This window comes from Diabrotica virgifera, chromosome 4 (genome assembly GCF_917563875.1).
Source record: "Diabrotica virgifera virgifera chromosome 4, PGI_DIABVI_V3a".
NCBI lineage: Eukaryota > Metazoa > Arthropoda > Insecta > Coleoptera > Chrysomelidae > Diabrotica > Diabrotica virgifera.
Window position 1 is genome coordinate 2,042,430 of NC_065446.1, and position 26,385 is coordinate 2,068,814.

Consider the following 26,385-nt stretch of genomic DNA (forward strand, 5'->3'; position numbering starts at 1 on the left):
ATCGTTACGAAAGAAGAGTATATTAGTTACATAGACAGTATTATAGAATCTAAAAATTATGCTAAAATAAATTATGCAGTTCCTTCAGTGGCGTAGAATTTGGGAAGGGTCAACTATTCACTTTCCCCTGTGGTACGCCTCTGGTAGTAGCCGGAAACGATTATAATTTAGTAGGGTGTACAGTATCGATATTTGCTGCCAAGTATGATAAGGATATGTCAAATAATTTTAAGTATTATTATTTTTTGTTATTTATTCTTTATTTAAAACTTTAAGAACTGTTTGTACCCGGTGCTTTAAAGATATTTGACAAATCCTTATCATACTTTTCAGAAAGTGTAGGTACTGTACACCCTATTCAATTATGGTAAACAATAATTTCTGACTACTACCAGAGGCATACGACACGGGATAGTGAATGGTTGACCCTTCCCAAATTCTATGCCAGTGACGGAACTGCTATTTTAGTATAATTTTTAGGTTCTTTAATACTTTCTATGTTAATAATATACTCTTCATTCGTAACGATAAATTTATTAGTTTTAGATATATTTTGAAGTTAAAAATGAACGGGCATAATACATTAATCAAAATAACTGTGCCAATTCATATTTAACATCAAATATCTCGAAAAGTATATTATTTACATACAAAGTATTGGAGAATCAAAAAATTACAAGTATGACATGTTAAATAGTTTTAAAGTACTGGGTACAAATCGTTTTTAAATATTTATATAAAACACCATGTAACTCAGTAAGGAGACACATTTGATTTAAGTGTTTTAGGTGAAATCTTCGTATTTTATGCTAAGTTTTCTCCAGTTATAGTCCAAGAGGCAGCGCTGAAAAATCTCTTTGAATTTACTAAAGCTAGATTTTTCACAGTTGATTACTGTGATTGTGTAGAGAAACATACTGCGGTCGGTCAAGCGAAACGTAGAACAGGGGTTACTGAGAGGGTATCAAAGTTGCTTTCTTACGAAGGTAATTAAATCCATTTACTAAGGCTGAAGATCAGTACACACATTCTAAATTAAATATAAATAAAAGTTACTGTAGTCGGTCAGCTGTATGACGGGACAGAGCCGGTCGGTCGGCCCCAGTGAATGTACAGGGTTATTCACTATATTTTGAGCCCCTTGTAAACTGCTTTATTTACAGACTTAGAAAAAATGTAAAATACAAAAGTTATTCGATTTTTAAATTATGATTTTTTAACATATATATCGTACTAGTGACGTCATCCATTTGGGTGTGATGACGTAATCGACTTTTTTTTAAATGGGAATATGAGTCGAGTGCTAGCTTATTTTAAAAGTTATTCAATTACCTATTCAGTAATATAAACATTAACATGATTAATTATAGAGGGTGTCCAAAAAAAATTTTTTTAATTAAATTAATTGTTTAATTAATAATTAAAAAAATTTTTGGACACCCTGTATAAACAATGATATTAATGTTGATAGTATATTAAAAAATCGAATAACTTTTGTATTTTACATTTTTTCTAATTCTGTAAATAAAGCAGTTTACAAGGGGGTCAAAATATAGTGAATAACCCTGTACATTCATTGGGGCCCATCAACCGGCTCTGTCCCGTCATACAGCTGTCCGACTATAATAACTTTTATTTATATTTAATTTAGAATGTGTGTACTGATTTTCAGCCTTAGTAAATGGATTTAATTACCTTCGTAGGAAAGCAACTTTGATACCCTCTCAGTAACCCCTGTTCTACGTTTCGCTTGACCGACCGCAGTATGTTTCTCAAGTCTTCACAAGAAAATTAGAGAAATAACAGGCACTAATATTAAGAAAAAATCAAACATACTGCTGGATAAAAGCGGCAAAATAATTATAGACGTCGGTGAAAGGCTTAAAAGATGGCAGGAATATATTTAAGAGCTATTTAAAGACGAACGGACTGAGATAGTACTAGAGCAGGAAAAGTTCGACAACAGCCCAGACATAACAGAAGATGAGGTATTAGAGGCGATAAAGCGAACAAAGAACAACAAGGCAACAGGTCCTGACCAAATACCTGTAGACATAATACGGTTAATAGAAGAACAGCAAATTGGAATATTGGTCGACTTATTTAATACAATATACAGTACAGGCATGATTCCCAGAGATTGGCTGCTGTCAACATTCATAACAGTGCCAAAAAAACCGAAGGCAAAAGAATGCCAAGACCACCGGATAATAAGTTTAATGAGTCATACACTCAAAATATTTTTAAAAATTATACACCGGAGAATACATAACAAACTTGAGCAGGACATAAGCGACACGCAATTTGGATTTAGAAATGCAATGGGAACGAGGGAAGCCCTGTTCGCTGTAAATGTACTTGTGCAAAGGTGCATGGATGTTAATCAGCTAGTATATATGTGTTTCTTGGATTACAACAAAGCCTTCGATAAGGTCAGACATAACCGCCTTATCGAATTACTTGAAAAGAAAAACTTAGATATGAAGGACATCAGGATCATTAGTGCTATCTATTATAATCAGATCGCTATGGTAAAAGAGAACAACGCCTTTTCAAATGAAATACAGATTGAGAGGGGCGTCAGACAGGGCTGTGTCCTGTCTCCTACTTTGTTCAATTTGTATTCAGAGGAAATAATCCAGGAAGCACTAGAAGACCTAACCACGGGAATAAAAGTATATGGCCGATCAATCAATAATATACGGTTTGCCGACGACACTATTTTATTAGCCGAATGTCTTGAGGATTTACAACGAATGGTTGACAGAGTGGTAGAAGTCAGCCAAGAAAACGGACTGTCCCTAAACACAAAAAAGACACAATATCACAAAAGCTCAACAGCACCAAGAAAGCACAACAATACATGGAGAACAAATTAAAAAGGTTGAAAAATATAAATATTTGGGTACAATAATTAATGAAACTAATGAAATGCTTTCAACAAACTGAAAAAGTACTCTGTAGCAGGGACATTACAATTTCTTTAAAGATAGGACTTCTGAGATGCTACGTGTTCTCCATATTATTCTATGGGTTGGAGGCTTGGACATTAAAGATGGATGTTTCGGACAGATTAGAAGCCTTCGAGTTATGGGTCTACAGAAGAATATTAACAATAAGTTGGGTGGATAGAGTCACGAATATCGAGGTGTTGAGAAGAATGGGAAAAGATAAAGAGGTTTTAAATACAATTAAAGTCAGAAAACTGGAATATCTGGGACATGTTATGAGGGGCGAGCGTTATAACTTGTTACAATTAATAATACAAGGAAGAATACAGGGTAGAAGGAGTCGCGGAAGAAGACGCATCTCCTGGTTAAACAATTTGAGAGCTTGGTTTAATTGCACTTCTGCTAATCTCTTTAGAGCAGCGGTATCGAAAGTGCGAATTGCCGTGATGGTTGCCAACCTTCTAAGCGGATATGGCACATGAAGAAGAAGAAGATCCGTCATATTCTTCATATCTGTATTCGAAGTATTAAATTCATAGCCAAGGTAACAAACATTTTTCGACCAAAGAAAATATATCGTTGTTGAACTGTTTTCTCCAAAGTACCATAAACTTTTTATTTAAGCATTCATACATAAGTTCACGTTAAAATAAGGGCCATTAAACGATATGCATGTTCTGTTTTGTTTGAAGAAAGAGGACCCTTTATAAAAATTGAAACCATCAGCCAACACCGTTCCGAAAGTTAAAAAATGAATGTGAAAGCAAACACCAAATCATATTCAGATATCTAGCGAAAGCTATGCAAGAGGCTTAATCTGGACCTACAGTCGGGGCTGTCTTTACCACAAAAACATCCGTGTAGTAAATGTTTTTGAAGCTTACAGACCCGACGAGTATATATCTATTACTAAGTAAACTAAAAACCCAATATTATATAATAAAATGAATAAATTATACACCATGAGTTTGTACAATGTTTCTTAGTCTACTTCAAATATTCTAGGAAAAGAACCTTAAATCGAGTATCACTTCGTTAATTTATTGTTAATAATTGTTAAATGTTGTCAATATCATTATGAATATCAATAGCAGTTTTATTACCAATATTATCAACCAATCAGTTGATAGGAAAGATATATGCTGGTTTTATGGACAGTGTTTAAATGAATTAAATGGATTTTAATATCTGCAGTTGTTTAAAATTTGCGACTACTTATTCGCTTTATAAAATGTCGCAAATATTTTTAAAGCGTGCCTAAATGGCAAATATATGAAAGATGCATATCAGCCGGTGACTACCAAAAGGAGGGACAGCAAAAAATATAGTCCAAGAGAGCGCTGAAAAATTTATCTGAATTTACTAAGGCTAAGGCTCCACGGGCGACAAATTTACGCTAGCAGTAGCCGTAAAACGAACTTAAGGTTCCGCGGAACGGAATAGGAATAGCCGAACTGAACCGACTAGGCACAAGTCCTGTAGTCGGTTCAGCTCGTCTATTCCTATTCCGTTCCGCGGAACCTTAAGTTCGTTTTACGGCTACTGCTAGCGTAAATTTGTTGCCCGTGGAGCCTTAGCCTAAAGCTAGTTATTTCACAGTTGATTACTGTGATTGTGTAGAGAAACATACTGCAGTCAGTCAAGCGAAACGTAGAGCAGGTGGTACTGACAGCTCGTCAAAGTTGCTTACCTGCTGAGGTAATTAAATCCATTTACTAAGGCTGAAAATCAGTACACACATTCTAAATTAAATATAAATAAAAGTTATTATAGTCGGTCAGTTGTATGACGGGACAGAGCCGGTCGGTCGGCCCCAATAAATGTACAGGGTTATTCACTATATTTTGATCCCCCTCTAAACGGCTTTATTTACAGAATTAGAAAAAAATGTAAAATACAAAACTTATTCAATTTTTAAATTATGATTTTTTGACATATATATCGTACTAGTGACGTCATCCATCTGGGCGTGATGACGTAATCGACTTTTTTTAATGAGAATAGGGGTCGTATGTTAGCTCATTTGAAAGGTTATTCAATTCCCTATTCAGTAATATAAACAATAACATGATTGTTTATACAGGGTGTCCAAAAAAATTTTTAATTAAATTAATTGTTTAATTAATAATTAATAAAAAATTGGACACCCTGTATAAATAATGATCTCAATGTTTATAATACTGCATAGAGAATTGAATACCCTTTCAAATGAGCTAGCACACGACCCCTATTCTCATTAAAAAAAATAGTCGATTACGTCATCACGCCCAGATGGATGACGTCACTAGTACGATATATATGTCAAAAAATCATAATTAAAAATCGAATACCTTTTGTATTTTACATTTTTTTCTAATTCTGTAAATAAAGCAGTTTACAAGGGGGTCAAAATATAGTGAATAACCCTGTACATTCATTGGGGCCGACCGACCGGCTCTGTCCCGTCATACAGCTGACCGACTATAATAAGTTTTATTTATATTCAATTTAGAATGTGTGTACTGATTTTCAGTCTTAGTAAATGGATTTAATTACCTCAGCAGGTAAGCAACTTTGACAAGCTGTCAGTACCACCTATTCTCCGTTTCGCTTGACCGATTGCAGTATGTTTCTCTAAACAATCACGGTGATTAACTGTGAAAAAACTAGCTTTAGTAAACTCAGAGAGATTTTTCGGCGCTGCCTCTCCGTCTAATAGGCAAGCAAGGTCACTGTAGATCACACCTGAGTGAAGTAGTCCTATTTTTGATCACATGAGCGAGCATGTTAGTAAAAATTGCTTTGTTCAAAACATTTGAATAATAATGATCAAAATTTTGCTGTATGTCTCTCCTAGTTGTATGGTCAAATAATCTATGCTCTTATGGCATTTCCTGTATTTACTATCTTCATTATCTTCACTGCTTCTCTTCCGCAAGTTTTTTCTCTTTGAATATCATCAAACTAAATGAAAAAAATCTTTAAAAAGTTCCAGGAACACCTATATATTTTTAGGGAGCCTTTTTATGTAGATTTTTTGCTAACTTTAAACAGTCTTTTTTTGAGTGAGTATAAGAGTTTAAAAAAATTTCTCTCGGGGTAAAATTACTCTGTAACATGCATAAAAAATGAAAAAAAAATATATTGAATAGGTTATTAACCCCGTATTAATGGAGTCTTTTAAATTGGATAATATTTTAGTAATCTCTTTGTGAAATAAAAAAATATTTTTCATACTCGTTAATAATTAGTAATACACTTTTGTTGAAAGTATGTCAGAAATAGGTACTGTAATTTTAACGTTACCCAATTGAAATTGACGCAAAACACCGGAATCGTATGATTTCAAGACTAAAAAGTTTATTTTCGATGAAAATTATGCATAATGCAACTTTCCCAACCCAATTTTCAATTACTTTGTATAAAAATTTAATGCAAAAATAAATAAGGTTTTTTAATTTTATCTTGAATATAGACACCAAAAATACTTCAATCTATGTCTTCTTTTAGTGCACAAAGTCCTGAAATTGCTAAAAAAATGACACATACAATTTTATCAAATTTCAGGGACTCCATTAATACGAGGTTAATATCCTATTCAATATAATTTTTTTTTCATATTTTATGCATGCCATAGAGTAATTTTACCACGAGACAATTTTTTGAAACCCTTGCATTCACCTAGAAAAATTTTATTACCAAAAAAATCGTTATAAAGTAGCCCCCAAAAAAATATAAGTGTTCCTAGACCCCTTTAAAGATTTTTTGATGTATTCAGAAAGAAAAAAATTTGGGAAAAAAAATAAAGTGTCGCATGCGCGGAATATGAATTTTTTATTTCGTTTAGTCAAAAAAAAAACGAAAAAAAAAAAACGAAAAATAAACGGAGAAAACGTTGTTGGGCGACCTCTAAAAATTTTTTGTGAGGGCTGAAACATTTAGGATATTATTTTTTCATCACAAGAAAGTAAAAAAATGTTTGGGCAAAAAAAAAATATTAATTTTTTTAACCACATTATCTATAAAGTTTATATTTATTTTGGGTGTTTTGTGTATTTATTTAATATTATTATTAAAACAGTAGTCGCAAATTTTTATTTGTTAATATAAGTGTAATACAACAATTCCTTGTATACTCGATTTAAGGTTCCGAAACGTACCCTTCGCCATCTATTGACAACAGTGACAAACGACGTTCGTCAACCAAAGACAACCCTTAATTAGTACATAATAAAAAACATAAGTAAATAAATATAGAAATAAAAATAGTTGCCTTCAGTGTCAACAACTGTCCTAAAACCATAAGTTTAAACAACAATTACCCAATCCAAGAATATATTCATTAGTTGCAGACATTTGTGTTATGACAAAAGCCTTTTAACATGGAAATATAGAAAACTAGTGAATAGAAAAATATATAAAAAAATTTAACCTGTGTATATGCGTAAATATATCAAAATAACAAAGGTCGAGAAATCAGGAGAGTTATTTGTGTATTTTTTATACTCACATTTAACACTTTTATTTGAAAATTAATTATTTCGGCTACAGTTGATTAGAATAAATACTCCAGTTCACAAGACTTTGCTAATTTGTCTTTTTATCTACTACACTACCGTATTATTACCAAGCGATATGCTCATTTGGAATGTTAATGTTAAATAGAGTGCACCAGTCCATTGTAGATGCAAGACATACAAAAATAAGAAACACTAATAATATTAACATTATGGACAACAAAATTAATCTACTGCAAAGGAATTGCAGTCATCCTACACTATAAAACACGCAGAATTATGGGAGGCTATGGAAATAGAGGTGTGAGGTAATCTAAGCAAAATAGACAACGTTCTAAACCTACAGATATCAAGAAAATCAAGAAACAATGACTTATGTGACTAATCGGAGTCCGTACGTATGTATATTCTGCACGAATTATCACAGAAATAAGTAAATTTTGTGAAAAATTAGAAAAGTCAGTTCTGTAAACAATCTGGTTTAAGACAAAGACGTTTCATTAAGTATAAAAAGGTAAATGAAAAATAATAATAAATTGTAAAATAAGATAGGTTACTAATAAAAACAAAAATCAGAAATGCATCATTTGCATAAAAAAAACAAAATCGAAATGGATTTTTGATTAAAATTATGGTTAATTCCCATTATACAGGGGGGCAATAAAAAGAGTACACCTCGATATTTGGTAGTATTTATTAGATTTTAAGGAAATGAGGAAACACGTCGATTTTGTTCTAACGGGGGACACACATTTTTACGATACATACATCTGTCATTTGTCAACTCCCTCCCTTCCACTTCCACAACCTCTTGTTGTTTTTAAATTGGGAATATACTACCATGTGCGGCACATTATTAGAAAGGCATTTAAATTGAGTATTCAGACATAACGACTGTCCATGATTTTGTTTCGATATTTGCACCCTCTTTGCAAAAAAAAAGCTTAATTAATTTAAAGTACAACACCTCTTGAAAATGAAACGTAACGCCTATATAGTTTTAGACGGAGAGGCAGCGATGAAAAATCTCTTTGAATTTACTAAAGCTAAATTTTTCACAGTTGATTACTGTGATTGTGTAGACAAACATACTGCGGTCGGTCAAGCGAAACGTAGCACAGGGGTTACTGAGAGGGTATCAAAGTTGCTTTCCTACGAAAGTAATTAAATCCATTTACTAAGGCTGAAAATCAGTACACACATTCTAAATTGAATATTAATAAAAATTATTATAGTCGGTCAGCTGTATGACAAGACAGAGCCGGTCGATCGGCCTCAATGAAATTATAGGGTTATTCACTATATTTTGACCCCCTTGTAAACTGCTGTATTTACAGAATTAGAAAAAAATATAAAATATAAAAGTTATTCGATTTTTTAATTATGAATTTTTGACATATATATCGTACTAGTGATGTCATCCATCTGGGTGTGATGACGTAGTCGACTATTTTTTTTAAATGAGAATAGAGGTCGTGTGCTAGCTTATTTACAACGTTATGCAATTCTCTATACTGTACTATAAACATTAAGATCATTATTTATACAGGGTGTCCAAAATATATTATTAATTAAACAATTAATTTATTTAAAAGAAAATTTTGGACACCCTATATAATTAATCATGTTAATGTTTATAGGGAATCATTATTACTGAATAGGGAATTAAATAAATTTTCAAATGAGCTAGCACTCGACCCCTATTACCATTTAAAAAAAATAGTCGATTACGTCATCACGCCTAGATGGATGACGTCACTAGTACGATATATATGTCAAAAAATCATAACTTAAAAATCAGATAACTTTTGTATTTTAATTTTTTCTAATTCTGTAAATAAAGCAGTTTATAAGGGGGTCAAAATATAGTGAATAACCCTGTACATTCACTAGGGCCGACCGACCGGCTCTGTCCCGTCTTACAGCTGACCGACTATAATAACTGTTTATATTTAATTCAGAATGCGTGTACTGATTTTCAGCCTTAGTAAATGGAAATAATTGGCTTCGTAGGAAAGCAACTTTGATACCCTCTCAGTAACCCCTGTTCTACGTTTCTCTTGACCGATCGCGGTATGTTTTTCTACACAAACACAGTAATCAACTGTGAAAAATCTAGCTTTAGTAAATTCAAAGAGATTTTTCAGCGCTGTCTCTTGGACTATTTTCTACTATGTCATTTTTTCTGTCACATCAAAAGTGAATTAAAAGAAATTCTGCAAAAGCAATAAATTAATTGTAATGTAGCGAAAATTAAATAAATTAGAAGTTATTATGATACATTAAACATTTACTTAAGTTAATATCGAATTAATTAATTAGATGTTCAAAATGATGTCCATGACAGAAAAATTATATATCAGTAAACCATAGACGTTACGTTTCATTTTTAAGAAGTGTTGTAATTTAAATGAATTAAGATTTTTTTGCGGCGCAAATATCGAAAAGAAATCGACATTGTAGACAATCGTTATGTCTGATGTAACCGTAATGTAAATACTTTTCTAATGATGTGCCGCACATGGTGTATTCCCTATTTAAAAACAAAGGCTTGTGGAAGTGGAAGGGAACGGGTTGACAAATGGCAAATGTATGTATCGTAAAAATGTGTCCCCCTTAGAACAAAAATTTACTTAAAATCTAATAAATACTGCCAAATATCGACGTGGACTGTTTTCATTGGTCCACCCTGTATATCTGCGTATGCTTAAAGAAAGGGGTCCCACGAAAGCACTCAAAAAATAGTGACAACAGTATTTTGACGTCTTCTGAGACATCTGAGAATAAAATGTGATACTGTACATAAGTACCTCTTGGGCAATACGAAAAATAAGAATGTTTAATTTATTGCTGGACATACATAAACGATGATCATTAACATTGTTTTGTCAAGAAAGTAAAATATTCAGTTATTTGTAGTTGTCTGATGGATAATCTTGTCTTCCTTATGACAAAACGAACGAAAACAGACTACTACAAAAACCGCTTCGATGATATCAACATTTCTTACATTTTTTAATTTAAGTTAATTTACCTTGTTTTATGGGTTTTTATTGATAAAAAATAAGGTAAAATTCTAAAAATATTGCACTACAATCTTACTGTACATAATCCCTAGGTCGCTGATCAATATCCTGATCGAAGGACCATGTATATGGTCCACTATTGCGTTATTTTTTATTAATAAATACTATAAAATAAAGTAAATTAACGTAAATTGTAAAAAATATTTATATCATCGAATCGGTTTTTGTAGTACTCTGTTTTCGTTCGTTTTGTAACTAGCCTTGCCTCTTCAAGTCATACTAAATCTCGTTAAGTGCAAAGCAGATCATTTCTAACTAATAGAATCGAAAAAATCGATAAAAAATTAGTGATTGTAGCCTTGCAGACCAATTTTAACTACGATTTTGTTTTTCTGAATAGAAGTAGTAAATATAGGTATAACAAATGCACAACGGTTGTTTCTCTTCCACCGACAAATTCGGAATGTAGTTTTATCACAATTGTTGAGTCCCAGTCTTTCATTATAAGAGCATATTAGAATCATAATAAAACGGGAACATATTGGGGCTCTAACCCTGTGAAGAAAGATTATGTCTCAGAGTTTGGATAAGGGAACTGCCTGCTTTTTAAGTTGTACTATGATGTATATAAAAACGTTCTTATTTATTTTAAATAAGAGCCATTTGCTGTTATTTCGCAAAATGAAAATTCTACAAGAAAAATATTTGTATTGATAGTATTTTATCGGATAATGTTTATATTATTGTACTGGCAATCACATTAAAAGTGTTATGGTTTCTGTCGAGAGAGGATTATTTTACCAGCTGGCGTAAAATAATGTATTTTTAGGAACATATCACAAGTACATTTATTGGAAAGTGTCTTTCCAATAAATATATATATATTTAGAAAGGGAGTCCAAGAAATGAACAAATACAGTAGAACCCCGCAAATCCGAACCCCGCAAATCCGAACCAACGGAAAGTGACAAAAAAATTTTAAAAATTCAAAATAAAAATTTAAAAACATGTTTATTATGTGAGAAAATAATTACGTAAGATGCTAGCTACAGTATTAAACACTGGAACACTAATGGGTGAATAAAAGCGTCGAGTTAGACTAAACACAATCAATAAAGGAATGTGCATAATACACATTTTCCATGGTATACTATGAACGAAAACATTGAAAAAGATAAGAAACATGAGAAACATAGTGTAATCAATATCCAGATTACAAATTAAATGAATCATTTACATGGCCGAATTCCCATATCCCGTGACGAAACAAAACTACTGGCGTTAGCGATTTAATATTTCAGTGATCTAAATATTTTTCAGCTTTAGAATATTGGAGGCATAAACGTGCGGATAGAGTTCCATAAAGGGATCGGTGGCAGTCCATATCTTTTAAAAATCATCTTCGTTAGCTTTTTAGGCTAACTTTCGGATAATCCGAACTTTTCGGAATCCGAACAGGCTGTCCCCCCAATTAGTTCGGATTTGCGGGGTTCTACTGTACACCATGTTTCAATGTAGCAAATGTTGTTACCTCGATTTACAGTTTATATAGCGAGAAATAGAAGACAAATATTTGAGACGTATTTGAAATAGCATAAAAACGTTGTATCAATTTTTTTAGCGCTGTCAAGATGTAATAAAAATAGTGGTATTTTGTGGTACTTTTTCAACCCTGAATTTTATTGTTGTAATGATTTGTGTCGGGTGTTTTTGTAAAATATTAAAATATATTTATGTTTTACATCAATATTCGACAAAATAAAAAAAATATACCAGATGATATTATTGAGTCCAAAATTTTGTTACAAAGCAGTTGTTTAATTTCAAAAAAGTATTTTAAGTGGTTTTTTTACAGGTACTAGTGAATCAGTTCCCGTGGACTGACAGGAAAGTCATCGGAAGAATGAAGAAGAACCGAGAGGTACAACTATGCTTTTTACTACAAAAATACGCATACGTCATTTAAGACTTCTGACGTCAGACCCACTCAGCGGTGTCAAATCATTAGAATAGTAAATAAATGTGAGGTATTTTTCAAATTTCAACTTACACCTTTCGTGCACAGTGTCCTCCATTGAGGACAGCCTATTTTATAATTTTTTGTATGTAGTTCCAGGTGTTTTTACCCTTGTAACACATTGTCCCCGATTATGGACATCCTATTCCGTCCAACGAGTACTTGCGCTGCCATCTAACAGCTTTTGAACAAAATATTTAATTTGTTGGAATATAGTTTTCTATAGTTACTCATGACTGGTGTATGCAGCGCGAATTCATTTGAGTTTCTTTCATTATAAATATGAGCAATTGGTATTAAATGTATCTTATGGTGTTGATAAATAGTAGAATTGGGTAAAAAACTATTGTTCATAACTGTTTTGCTCAAAATTAGCTACGGAGAATTTTCTGAAAAGCGTGTACTCGTGTGAGTCAACGGAAAAATTAATTTTTAGGTAAATATAAAAACGCGCTCTGTCCAAGAAATATTACTAGGATGGCTCATACACGATGATAAACCTAATGCATCCTGATGTAAATTGTCTGTTTGTAAGGGCAACCTACGAATGATATGCGACAAATGCAATGTTCATCTCTGTATAACTAAAGAAAAAAAATTGTTTTGTAAGATACCATACACTGCTTATTGAATCAAATCCTTTAGTTTTTGTTTTTTATCAGTATTTTAAAAAAAAAACATCTAATAGTTTTACTACATTGGCTCACGATGTCCTCAAATGAGGACATCTTGTAGTTATCAAACTGTGCATTTTCAAAATGTAAAACTAATATCAAAAAAATTCGTAAAAAAATCATTCTCGCTATATTGCAAATTTCAGATTTTTAGCTTAAAGGAATTTAATTCTAGGTTACGAAACGGAAATTTAAACGAAAGGGTTAACAGATAAAGATTATTTACACAAAGTTCATGCTACCTCAAGTACTGCTCAAAAATGTGTACTATAATAGTTTACTAATTCTCTGGCTATCAAGATGTCTGCTGAAATCGGGTCAGTTCGTAAATGTCATAACGTAGCAAGGTTGCCGATATAAGATATGATTCTCTTCCATTTGAAAACGTAGCATTCAATCCCATTTTTTGATTACATGTTCACTTCTATAACTTTCGACAATGTATATATTTAATAAAAACAAAATTTTAAAAATTATCGAGGAAAACTGCAAAAATATAACTGTATTCTTATACGTGATTACTCTAACGTGTTCATATAGCTATTTACCTTTACTGAAGAACTAAAAGGAAAATGAGTTGGGTGAAATAAGTTATAAATTAATCAACATTTATTAAATTTATTATTTATGGAAAGAAAATGTCTTAAATTGCAACGTTAGTGCATGTAAATAATTATAAAGTGCATATAGAAAATATATCGGAGCAAACTAAATAGCAAATATTAACTTCATAACTTCAAAGTTTAATTGATGAATTTGAACGATTTAATTGTGGTTTCACTTTAACAGTATAATTATTGTTTTCACCTGCAATATGTATTTTACAATTTAACAGGCAAATATATTAAAATTAAAAAAAAAATTAAAATGTGCAGGTAACCTAATTTGGAAGGATAAATCACTTCATATCCCCATTCTACCTAATTGATTGCCATTTTGGAGTTTAGTCAAATTAGTTAGATAACTATATGAATCGAGTCATCTACAAAAGTACACTCAGATAATATTTTTTCCATTTTCTTAAATAACTTTTTCAATTTTGTTGTTTGGCTAATCTACAAATTTACGTTAAGGTCATAATAGATTGGAATGCTTTCTATATTAATCTTTTTACTTTTATGTTTGTCTCAACTATTCCATTGTACTTAACAAAACCTATCTATATAAAAAATATGGGCCAAAAGTCAGTTGGTGGTAAGGCACATTTTTACAGTCTCAACTGTACTGTTTTAATAATTTTTTTTTTTCAAAATTTATGAGATAGATAAAACAAAAGAGTAGATAAACTAGTTGTTGGCTTACTATAATTATATCAAATCAATTCTTTATACATAATATAAAGTTTTATTTCATATATTTTATAATAAAAATAAAAAACAATTCTGTTGGGCTTTCGTAGGGGATTAGTCACTAGAACATATTACAGACTATTCTAAAAGTATAACTGAACAGATTTAACTGAAACCCTCAGGACATTTGCACCGCATCAACGAATAGTCCAAGAGGCAGCGCTGAAAAATTTATCTGAGTTTACTAAAGCTAGTTATTTCACAGTTGATTACTGTGATTGTGTAGAGAAACATACTGCGGTCGGTCAAGCGAAACGTAGAACAAGTGGTACTGACAGCTTGTCAAAGTTGCTTACCTGCGGAGGTAATTAAATCCATTTACTAAGACTGAAAATCAGTACACACATTCTAAATTGAATATAAATAAAAGTTATTATAGTCGGTCAGCGGTATGACGGGACAGAGCCGGTCGGTCGGCCCCAATGAATGTACAGGGTTATTCACTATATTTTGACCCCCTCTAAACTGCTTTATTTATAGAATTAGAAAAAAATGTAAAATACAAAACTTATTCAATTTTTAAATTATGATTTTTTGACATATATATCGTACTAGTGACGTCACCCATCTGGGAGTGATGACGTAATCGACTATTTTTTTAAATGAGAATTGGGGGTCGTGTGCTAGCTCATTTGAAAGATTATTCAATTCCCTATTCAGTAATGTAAACATTAACATGATTATTTATACAGTATTCCAAAAAAATTTTAATTAAATTAATTGTTTAATTAATAATTAAAAAATATTTTTTGGAGACCCTGTATAAATATTGATCTTAATGTTTATATTACTGCATAGAGAATTGAATAACTTTTCAAATGAGCTAGCACACGACCCCTACTCTCATTTAAAAAATAGTCGATTACGACAGCTCGCCCAGATGGATGACGTCACTAGTACGATATATATGTCAAAAAATCATAATTCAAAAATCGAATAACTTTTGTATGTCACATTGTTTTCTAATTCTGTAAATAAAGCATTTTAGAGGGGGGTCAAAATATAGTGAATAACCCTGTACATTCATTGGGGCCGGTCGACCGGCTCTGTCCCGTCATACAGCTGACCGACTATAATAACTTTTATTTATATTCAATTTAGAATGTGTGTACTGATTTTCAGCCTTAGTAAATGGATTTAGTTACCTCCGCAGGTAAGCAACGTTGACAAGCTGTTAGTACCACCTGTTTCTACGTTTAGCTTGACCGACCGCAGTAGGTTTGTCTATAGAATCACGGTAATTAACTGTGAAAAAATTAGTTTTAGTAAATTCAGAGAGATTTTTCGGCGCTGCCTCTCCGTCTGGAACGTCTGTCGTGTCTCCTCTTCGCGGTTGCAGAAAAATGGGTTTTACTATACATAAGATGTTACGAGGACTTCATAACCGAAAAACATAAAAAGAATAATGAATGGGTATGTATAAAGTAGAAAAAAAGTAAAAATTAGTTATAATTATTATAAAATAATTCTGGGAATTTTGAAAGGTTTATGTAAATCGGGATATCTCATATAAAATTCGTACGGTCCTTGGACTTAGCGCGACTCTTTTAAAAGTTCAAAGCTTCTTAAACTCATGCCTAAACGCTGAGTTTACCGCTTATACCACAATTATGCATAAGTCCTATAATTTTGAACCTGGTATATATTACACACCTCTTATCACATGTAGAAAGTGCACATGCTTGTTGCTTTTGTATTCCGTAATATACTGGAGTAAAAGAGGAGGAGCCAGAGGTGTTCTAGACTGAACGTATACAGCGTGTCTATTTAAGTTGGAAACATATGGGAAACTTTTTTAATATTAATTTTACGAAAAAAAGTTATTTTTTATAAAAAGTTCTGCATACTCTATAACCTATGATTCAATCATCAGATATCAAATTTATCAATATTATACGAGGTATGTCAAAAAATGTGAATTTCGTTCAAGAGTAAAGTACAGTGGAACCTCGATAAGTCGGCCCCCGATAACCCGGAAGTCCGGCTAACCCGGACCGATTTTCATCGGACAAACATTTCAAAAATAGTATGTATTATGTTAAAACATTTTATCTGCAGCCGCTTCTGGAATGTCTTAAAAATATCGAATTTCATTGATAAAACTTCCCTTCAATCATAATATAATATTTGAGAGATAATGGGTATCTGTGTAATTTGAACTATATGATAGTAAAAATGACTCATGCACACGGCGGCGGCAGAGCGACGTTCATTATCGCAAACAACAGGCACCTGTTATTCCTTTATTTATTTTCAACTGTCTTTTAAAAATTGTTTTTTAAACAATGGTCTTTTAAACAATGAAAGAGTCACTTTTCTTAAATTACATAACATCATTCCGATGGCAGACCAGACGAAATTGACACAACCAAACTGACTGAGTTTTTTTATCTAGAAATGAATATACTCTATATTGTCTATACTAAACTCTATACAACTATAGGTAACTGTGCATATATATTTCATATTATTTTGCTTATAAGGGACTTTATCTATAAGTATACCGTATTTTATTAATTTTTACCATGCTCTCCGGCTAACCCGGATTTTCGATAACCCGGATCGGCCGCGGTCCCGATTAATTCGAGTTATCGAGGTTCCACTGTACCTTTATTTCTCTCAATATCGAAAAAGTATTATCAAAAGTTGTATAAAAATAAAAACTAAGATCAAATATGCAATTACATGCTTGTAATTGAAAAAAAAAAATACAAATTTTTCTCAAATTTATGGATACTTCGTTTTTATTTATTACACAATATGATAACTCCTTTATTATTACTTTTACGAAAAAAAGGTATTCTTTATAAAAAGCTCTGTATGCCTTAAGACCTATGATTCAACCATCAGATATCACATTTTATTAATTTTATCCGAGGTATGTCAAATAATATTAATTTCACTCAGGAGTAAAGTACCTTTATTTTTCACAATATTGAAAATCGATATTAAAAAAGTTGTTTAGAATTAAAAACTACGTTTCAATATCCAATTACATCCTTCTAATTGAAATATTGTGACATATAAAGGTACTATACTCATGAGCGAAATTCATATTTTTTGGCACACCTCGTATAAAATTAATAAAAGTTGATATATCATGATTGTATCTTATATCTTAGACCACGCTGAGCTTTTTATGAAGAATAACTTTTTTCGTAAAATGAATAATAAAAGAGTTATCAAATTTGTAATAAATAAATGTATTCGTAAAGAGAAAAATTTGTAAAATATTTTTTTTTTCAATTAGAAGCATGTAATTACATATTTTATCTTAGTTTTTAATTCCAAACAACTTTTTATAATAAGAATTTTCGATAGTCAGAGAAATAAAGGTACTTTATCCTTGAACGAAATTTATGTTTTGATATACCTCGTATAATATTGATAAAATTCGATATCTGATGATTGAATCTTAGGTTTTAGAGCAAGCAGAAATTTTTATGAAGAATAAGTTTTTTTCGTAAAATTAATAATAAAAAACTTTCCCGTATGTTTCCAACTTAAATAGACACGCTGTATATCCAGACTCTTTTACTGATGTTCTCATATGTTATATAAAGGCCATCACTCATGTACAGAGAGCAACAACAACGTTTTTTAACCCTGTTAGAAAAGTGAAGAAGAAATAATAAAATCGAAAACACAATTGGGTTCGATGTAGTATCGAAAGTAATCGAATTGTAGTCGATGTAGAAGAAAAACAAGTAACTATGGAATGGCTGAAAAGCGCAACTGTTGACGGAAAAGATGGAGAACCATAAATATAACTCAAGTTTTATACTCTTTTGTATAGCTATACCAATAAAATGAATTGAGTTTCCTCACTTTCAAATGATATGTAAATATATTCTTATGAGACAAACTAAATATAACAACATTTTCATATATTATTGTCATTGTTAAATTCTGTCAATAACAATTATTATATTTAACAAGGTTTAATATAAATGTATATCAAAATTGGACGTGTCAAGTATACCGACAGTGTATACAACCGACAAAGTGATACAATACCTGATAATAGTTAACTTATATCAAAGTATAATATCAGATTCCCTAATATTAACCGTAATATTAAAGAAAAAAATTAAGAACTACGAATTTGAGTCAAATTTCTAATATCTATAAATCTGTATACTTAGTCATATTAACTCAAATTTAAATAACCAAACTTAATATTTAAGTTAGTGTTTTGAAACATTAATAAATATAAACAATTTTTTAAACTTAAAAAGATAGCAAAATATTTCATCAAAAAGTAACTTTTGCCAAAAATAACGAAGTATTATTTGTACCTATATTCTAAGTAAACTTATCCAGTAATTAAAAAAATATTTTTAACAACAAACTACAGATTTGTTAATCTGTTTAAAATATCTATTTAAACAACCTTCGTGGTACACAACCTTTGTGGTACACCACCTACCATTAATTTTTATTTCATCAGAAATACTCCACTAACCTTACTTATTTTGGCAAATCATAAAATTTCTAGTAGAGGTTTTACCTCAAGTACGTAATATTCTACCAGAGAGCTGCGGTTACATGTTGGGATAAAATGGAGGATACATGGACAAAGAAGTGGGGGCAAAAGGTCTTTTTGCGGGAGACGCCTGATCACTAAAAGCATCTCCGTAGCTTCGTTTTACAGCAACATGGGGAACTACAGAAACCGGTGTTTGCCCCGGTACCAGGTGTTGGTAAAGCATAGGAGGAGGTCTTTGTAGGGCGATAGGCATTCTAGGGGGTAAAAGCATAAAGGGGTGGCCCGGGTGCATCATGGGCATGAGAGGCATAGCATGGTGCTGGGGAGTTTTTAGGAGGGAATTAACTGGAACGCCAGTAGCAGTCGTTTGAGCACTATTTGGAGATAAAGGTGAGAGATTTTGTCCAAAAAGTGCTAAATTTTGTTGCGCAATTTGATTCATTAACAACATTTCATTTTGCGCTTGCTGAGCTTGACTCTGTCGAGCCATAAGATTATGTTGAGCTATAATTTGGGCTTGCTGTTGAGCAAACAGAGCCGAGCTATCCCACGTTATATGCGGGGAATGTGAAACCAAACTCTGAGACATAGTAGTCGCCGTAACTGACTGAGGTGGGGGAGGTGGTGGTATATTAGTGGGGGGTAGATGCGCTATTGGAGGTAACATACCAGGACTTAGAAGTGCTGGAGCTGCTTTGGCTGGTGAGACAGGTGCGGGTAATCCTCCTGTTAGTACGAGATTCATATCCTCACCGGAACACTGAAACACTTCGATATAGCGTTGTTTCTTCCCAAACGCCATATTTCGATGGTGTTTTTGTTGTGCTGTCATAAACGCCGAATGTTCAGAGTCCATTTGTATAAAAGCTTCACCGCTAGGTTGACCCTAAAAAAACGTTTACTCTTACATTTACTACATTTACATCTTACATTTACATCTTACATTTAATATTTTCTTCAGCAAAAACAAAATCACAAAGTGAGGCAATATCTACCGAGGCTTTTAATAATGCTATATCCATATGAGGAAAATATCTAGTTGCCTTTTGGAGTATAGAGTACCAGGTACAACCACCAACTATGTCAACTGTTCAAAAGGACAACGATTGTCTAAAAGAGCAAAGATATTACACCGTAGGGCCCAAGACCAAAAGGAAAGCCAGGGAAAAATAGGAGGATTAAGGGGCAGCGGAGACGCAAAATTTGGATAACTTGGAGAATATCGGCGCGAGACCGGCAAAGTTGGATGCATAGTTTGGAGGAGACCAAGGATCGATTTCGACTCTTCTTTCATTGGAGAGAAAGAACGATAGAAAGAAAGAGAGTGAAAGACAGAGATGTTAATATAAGAAATATTGTAAATACGCTAAAAGCCGCTAAAGTTCTTTTGTAAAAAAATTAATATTATTCAGAGGAACAAAGCGGTTTTAGGGCAGGTAGATCCACAATAGACAACATTTTCTGTATAACTTAAGTAATAGAAAAAAGGCTGTCAAGAGGCCAAGAGTTGCATTTACTCATGGTAGATCTAACGAAGCCATATGATACTGTTCCCATTAATAGACTATGGGAAGTACTAGAAAAGACCAGCATAAACGCATCTATTATACAGGCACTCAAAGAACTATATAGAAACTTGACATCCAAAATTAAAAACGGAAATAAAATATCAAAACGTTTCCTGGTCACTAAAAGACTTAAGGCAAGGATGCTGTGTATCGCCAGTATTAATCAATATATAGGGTGAGGCAGATAACTGGCCTATTAAAAATATCTCGAGAACTAAAGGCAATAGAATCGTGAAAATTGGAATGAAGGGGTTTTGAAGGATGATCTATTTAATGAAAATATTTTTATCTCTTTGCAACTTCCGGTTATACCCGAAGTTGCTTATAACTTCGTTTTTTTAAATGAGGCACCCTGTATATTTTTACATTTTTGGATTCTGCTCAATATTTTCTTTCTTAAAATATGAGGTTTTGTAATATTATACAGAGCATTTTTTATTTACGTTTTTTTATTAATTTCGTAGCAACATTCACACCCTGTAGAATTGTAATAGTTTGACATTAAAAACTCTGCTTATGTTGAAGTGAGTTTTAATATAGTCTACTATTGTTAAGAATCATTGGTATAGCTAATTTTGAAAGTTTAGAATACAGAGCTGGTCGAAACTCGGAATGAATATTTTCTGAGTTTTCTTAAATGAAACACCCTGTATTTTAGTATTAAAATAAAATGATATTTCATGGTACTTTTTTATTTTATAAGTATTCCCTATACCTAATTGCTTTAATTTGGAAGTTATTGGTGATTCAAGCTAAACATTAATTGCAACAAAAAATACGTAAAATTTTATTAGGTTGGCCGTGAAAAAATTCAGTCACAAATAATTTTTCAGAAATAAATACATATTAATCCACACTGATCCTTAAAATTACCAATAATGGTTTAGCTATCAAAATACCTATGTAGTTAAGATTGTTGGTGCGATTAACAATTAAGCACAAATTAAAGCAGTTAGGTATAGGGAATGCTTAAGAAATAAAAAAGTACCATAAAATATAATTTAATTACAATACTAAAATACAGGGTGTTCCATTTAAGAAAACTCAGAAAATACTCAGTCCGAGTTTCGACCAACCCTGTATACTAAAATTAAAAATTTAGCTATACTAATGATTCTTAACAATAGTAGACTATATTAAAAATCATTTGAACGTAAGTAGAGTTTTAGATGTCAAACTACTACAATTCTTCAGGGTGTGAATGTTGCTACGAAATTAATAAAAAACGTAATTATCTTTTAAAATACCCTATATAACATTACAAAACTCATATTTTAAGAAAGAAAACATCGAAAAGAATCCAAAAATGTAAAAAATATACAGGGTGTCCCATTAAAAAAACGAAGTTATAAGCAACTTCCGGTATAACCGGAAGTAGCAAATAGATGAAAATATTTTCATTAAAGAGATGACTCTTCAAAACCCCTTAATTCAAATTTTCATTATTCTGTTGCCTTTAGTTCTCGAGATATTTCTAATAGGCCCTTTATTTGCCTCACCCTGTATACATATATTGATGAATCCCTTCGACAATGGAAGAAGAAGTGCAATGGAATGGAACTACCTATAGGAGATACGATACTCTACACGCTGCACTATGCAGATGACCAAATTGTTATTGCACAGGACAAGGAAGATCTTGAATATATGGCAAGGAAACTAATAGAGGAATATAGAAAATGGGGCCTGGAGGTGAATACCAAAAAAACAGAATATCCATGCATAGGAAGGGAAGAAACGGAGAACTTGAACCTGGGACAGGAGACAAATTACAAGCTGCAATGAATACATATATCTGGGAATAAAACTAACGAGTATCTACAGGACGAAACGAAGAAAATATTAAAGAAAGGATAGTTAAGGGTAAACAGGTGATAGGAGCCCTGAATTCGGTAAAGTGGCAAAAAAATATAAGGACAGAAAATAAAAAACGAATTTACAACACAATATTAAAAGCACTGTTAACCTATGGAGCTGAAGCCTGGAAATAATTAACTAAAAAGTACAAAGTTAAATTACTAGCCACTGAGATGGATTTTTGAAGGTCAGCAAGAAGATCTGTGCTAGAACACATAAGAAACGACGACATTAGATAACAAATGGAAATAGAAAGAACAATCATATACGACATCGAAAAACAACAGCTAGTATGGTAGGGACCCCCATAAAAAACAAAAACTAGGAAGACCAGCAACTACAGGAACAAAGGGCATCTCCAAGGGGAAGATTGTCACAATAGAACGGGGTCGCGATTAGTAACGTAAAGGCGTAGAACGCTATAAAACCGGTTTAAGGGGGTAGGCGCAAAATCTTGTTCCAATGCTATCTAATGAATTAATTTTTTTCGAATCTTGGGAAAACTAATAAATATTTTTGAAAATTTTACACCCGGAATGATTAACGAACGCCGGATTAACGAACGGATTAACGAACGCCGAAAGTCCCTTAGAATAAACAAAATGTTTCTTCTGAATGAAATCTTTAAAATTAAAAATCACACTAAATTTTCTCTTTTTTCTCCCTGTAACTTATTAAAATAAACGTTATAGAAGTATTCAGGGATCTAGTAGGTAATAACGTAATCTTTCATTCTACGTAGTAATTTTTCAAAAATACTTATTAGTTTTCTCAGGATTCGAAAAAAATGAATGCATTTAAATAGCATTGTACCAAGATTTTGCACCTGCTCCCTTAATAATACAGTGTGGGCCAAAGAAAAGAGTCCACCTCGATATTTGGCAGTATTTATTAGATTTTAAGGAAATGAAGAAACAGGTCGTTTTTGAAGTTATACTTCTTTAGACATGAGGGTGAATTTTCATATTCCCTGGCGCATGCGCACACCGACAGTATGGTATTAGTCGTTACATCTTTTAAGTTATGTAGCGCAAATAAGCTGTGTGCGTGAAAAGAATATATTATTAGTGTTTTTAGTAAATATATTTATTATAATTTTTGTGTCTTTGGATTTGTCTTCCTCGGGAATAAGATATTTTATAATAATAGTAAGTATATTTAAAGTATTTTTGTATACTTCACTTGGTCTATTAAATTTGTCAGTATGTATGAGAAATCTTGTAACCTGTCAAAGCAAAAGGGATATAGCTCAGTGGTAGAGCGCGTGACCGGAGATTGAGAGGTCCTCGGTTCAAATCCGTGTGTTTTCTATTTTTTTTTATTTTTGGTATTGTATTAATAAAAATTTTTGGAAAGTAGTAAGTAAAAATTAGTTTAATCTTTAAATAAAACACAAATAACCTGTTGAAAGTATATTTATTTCGTTGAAATCATATAATAGAAGTATAACTTCTTACGTGCGTACAAAGTACACACACATTATTTTTTTTTTATCCAAGGGAGACACATTTTTACGGTACATACATCTGTCATTATTTGTCAACCCCCTCCCTTCCACTTCCCCCACACCTTATTTTTAAATCGAGAATAGGGGTAGTGTGCTAGCTCATTTGAAAGGTTATTCAATTCTCTATTCAGTAATATTAACATTGACATAATTATTTATACAGGTTGTCCAAGAAAAATTATTTTCAATAAATTAATTGACACAAAAAGAAAAATGTTTGTCATTGATTTAATTCAAAATACATTCTACTGCTGTCACAAAACAGAAAAAAAAATTTTGATAAATAAACATTGCTTTTCGCTTAATTTTAATGTTCACGCTGCCACCCATCTGCCTCTGGGTAGGTTGAATATTGAATTTAAGCGACAAACAATGTTTACTTATCAAATAAACATTTTTTTTTTTCTGGTTTCTGTCGGCAGTAGAATGTATTTTGAATTAAATAAATTCCATACATTCTTTTTTTTGTGTCAATTAATTTAATTTAATTCAATCATTTTTCTTAGACACCCTGTATAAATAATTATGTCAATGTTAATATTACTGAATAGAGAATTGAATAACCTTTCAAATGAGCTAACACACGACCCCTATTCCCTATTAAGTGGTGGGGAACACCAAAAGTGGAAGGGAGGGGTTGACAAATGACAGATGTATGTACCGTAAAAATGTGTCCCCTTGGATCAAAAATCGACCTGTTTCTTCATTTCTTTAAATTGTAATAAAGTACTACCAAATATCGAGGTGGACTGTTTTCTTTGGCCCACACTTTGGCGTTTATTAATATGGACAGAAGTTGGAATATCCGATTATGTCACATGTATATTAACTTTATTATTAACAAAATATCTTACCTGAGCGTTTATAACCATATGAACGCCTTGTAAAACGATATTTTGAGCATAGTCTCCTAAAAAGTCTAAAATATGTTCCACTTGCGCTTCGTACGGCAGTCCTCTTAACCTAATACAGTCTTTTCTGGTCCCAGAAGTAATTAATTGTTGTGGCAATAAAGGCACCTGTGGTATTTGAGCAATTAGCGGCGCTTGTTGTTCGTACGTCTTTGGATCTAGTGACCTATTCAGAACCTACATCAAAACAGATTTCATTTAGCGGAAAGCATACACTGTAAAAACTGAAAAATTAATGGAAGGAAGACATTTATCCACTCTTATATTTTAAGGAGACTTTCAATTTCTGAATTTAAAAAAAAAATCGATTTTTGTTTGGAAATTCACTCCAAATCTGTGGAATAGGTGAATCACTTTAAATATCTTGGAGCGGAAATAACAAGCTAAGGAAATCTCTCAAAAGAGGTCAGAGAAAAAACAATGAAAGCAGTATTAAAAAAATGTATAAAAAATATTATTAATATTAAAAAACATCTAAACTGTATTAACAATAAAACCGGCATGAAAGCGCTTCCCAATATACAGGGTGTCCAGATACTCTACCGACAAACGAAGACAGGAGATTCCTCAGAAAATTTTAAGACAATTTAACCAAATTCACCTAGTCCGAAAATGCTTCCTAAGGGAGCTAGAGCTCTTTGAAGATGGCGTCTTGTAATTCGTTTTTCTTAAGGCTATGGGTACATAATTCGCAAATATTTTACGTGTATCCCTACTTTTTCTGTCTTTACACGGCAAATTACGTGTAGTAAAATTCACACTGGTATGGATATGTAAACATTACTAGAATGTCATTCTACTTGAAAATGTCATCATTAATTTAAAGAGATGGCTTTTGAATGTTCTTGGATAACTGTTATTTTTATAATTGCAAATTATTAATTCAGTTAATAAATGTGATAATTTTTCACTAACTATGTATTCAGTGATTGTAATAATTTATTTGTACAACAAAGACTAATACTCAATCAAGAAAAGAGGAAAAGTGTTAAAGTGATTTTTTAATAATATATTGTTATGGAACGCTTACAATTTTGAACATCTTTAGCAACAAAATACTTGGATTACAGAATATATTATCCTGATGTATTCTCTGCTTGGATCTTCCACAAATAATACACAATAAATAACTTTTTATTAAGTTCACGTCTTAAATCAATTATTTATCAAATGCATTATATATCAATAATATTTAATCAATAACTCAACATATTCCCGATGCAATGTCAAATATTTAAAATTGTCACTGATTGTCAGTGTCTGACTGACAATATATGCTGAGAACATTATATTCGGCTGAGTGCGTTGTAAGACAAAGGTAGATTTGGAAAATATTACCACGGCATTGTGTTCATTTTTTTCGAATCCTGAAAAAACCAATAAATATTTTTGAAAAATTTAAACACAGAATGAAAGACTAAATTATTACCGAGGGCCGAAAGTCCCTTAGAATAGATAAAAAGTTTATTTTGAATGATATATTTGAAATTAAAAATCACTCTAAATTTTCTCTTAGTTTTTCACCCCTGTAACTTATTAA

The 26,385-nt window shown here is 32.0% G+C and overlaps 1 protein-coding gene across 2 annotated transcripts in view; it reads right to left on the reverse strand.

Annotated features, from left to right (window-relative positions):
- The window catches only part of LOC114324397 (RNA-binding protein fusilli), a 372,033-nt gene that overhangs the window by 92,389 nt on the left and 253,259 nt on the right, over positions 1–26,385 (reverse strand). Inside the window, exons 9-10 of one of the 2 annotated variants that reach the window (XM_050647923.1) lie at positions 24,789–25,022; positions 19,672–19,888 (exon numbers count right to left, since the gene is read on the reverse strand). In XM_050647923.1, the coding sequence (XP_050503880.1) occupies positions 19,672–19,888; positions 24,789–25,022 (451 nt within the window). Of the gene's footprint in view, positions 1–17,893; positions 19,889–24,788; positions 25,023–26,385 lie in introns of those variants that run through there. The other variant, XM_050647922.1, reaches the window with a different exon arrangement.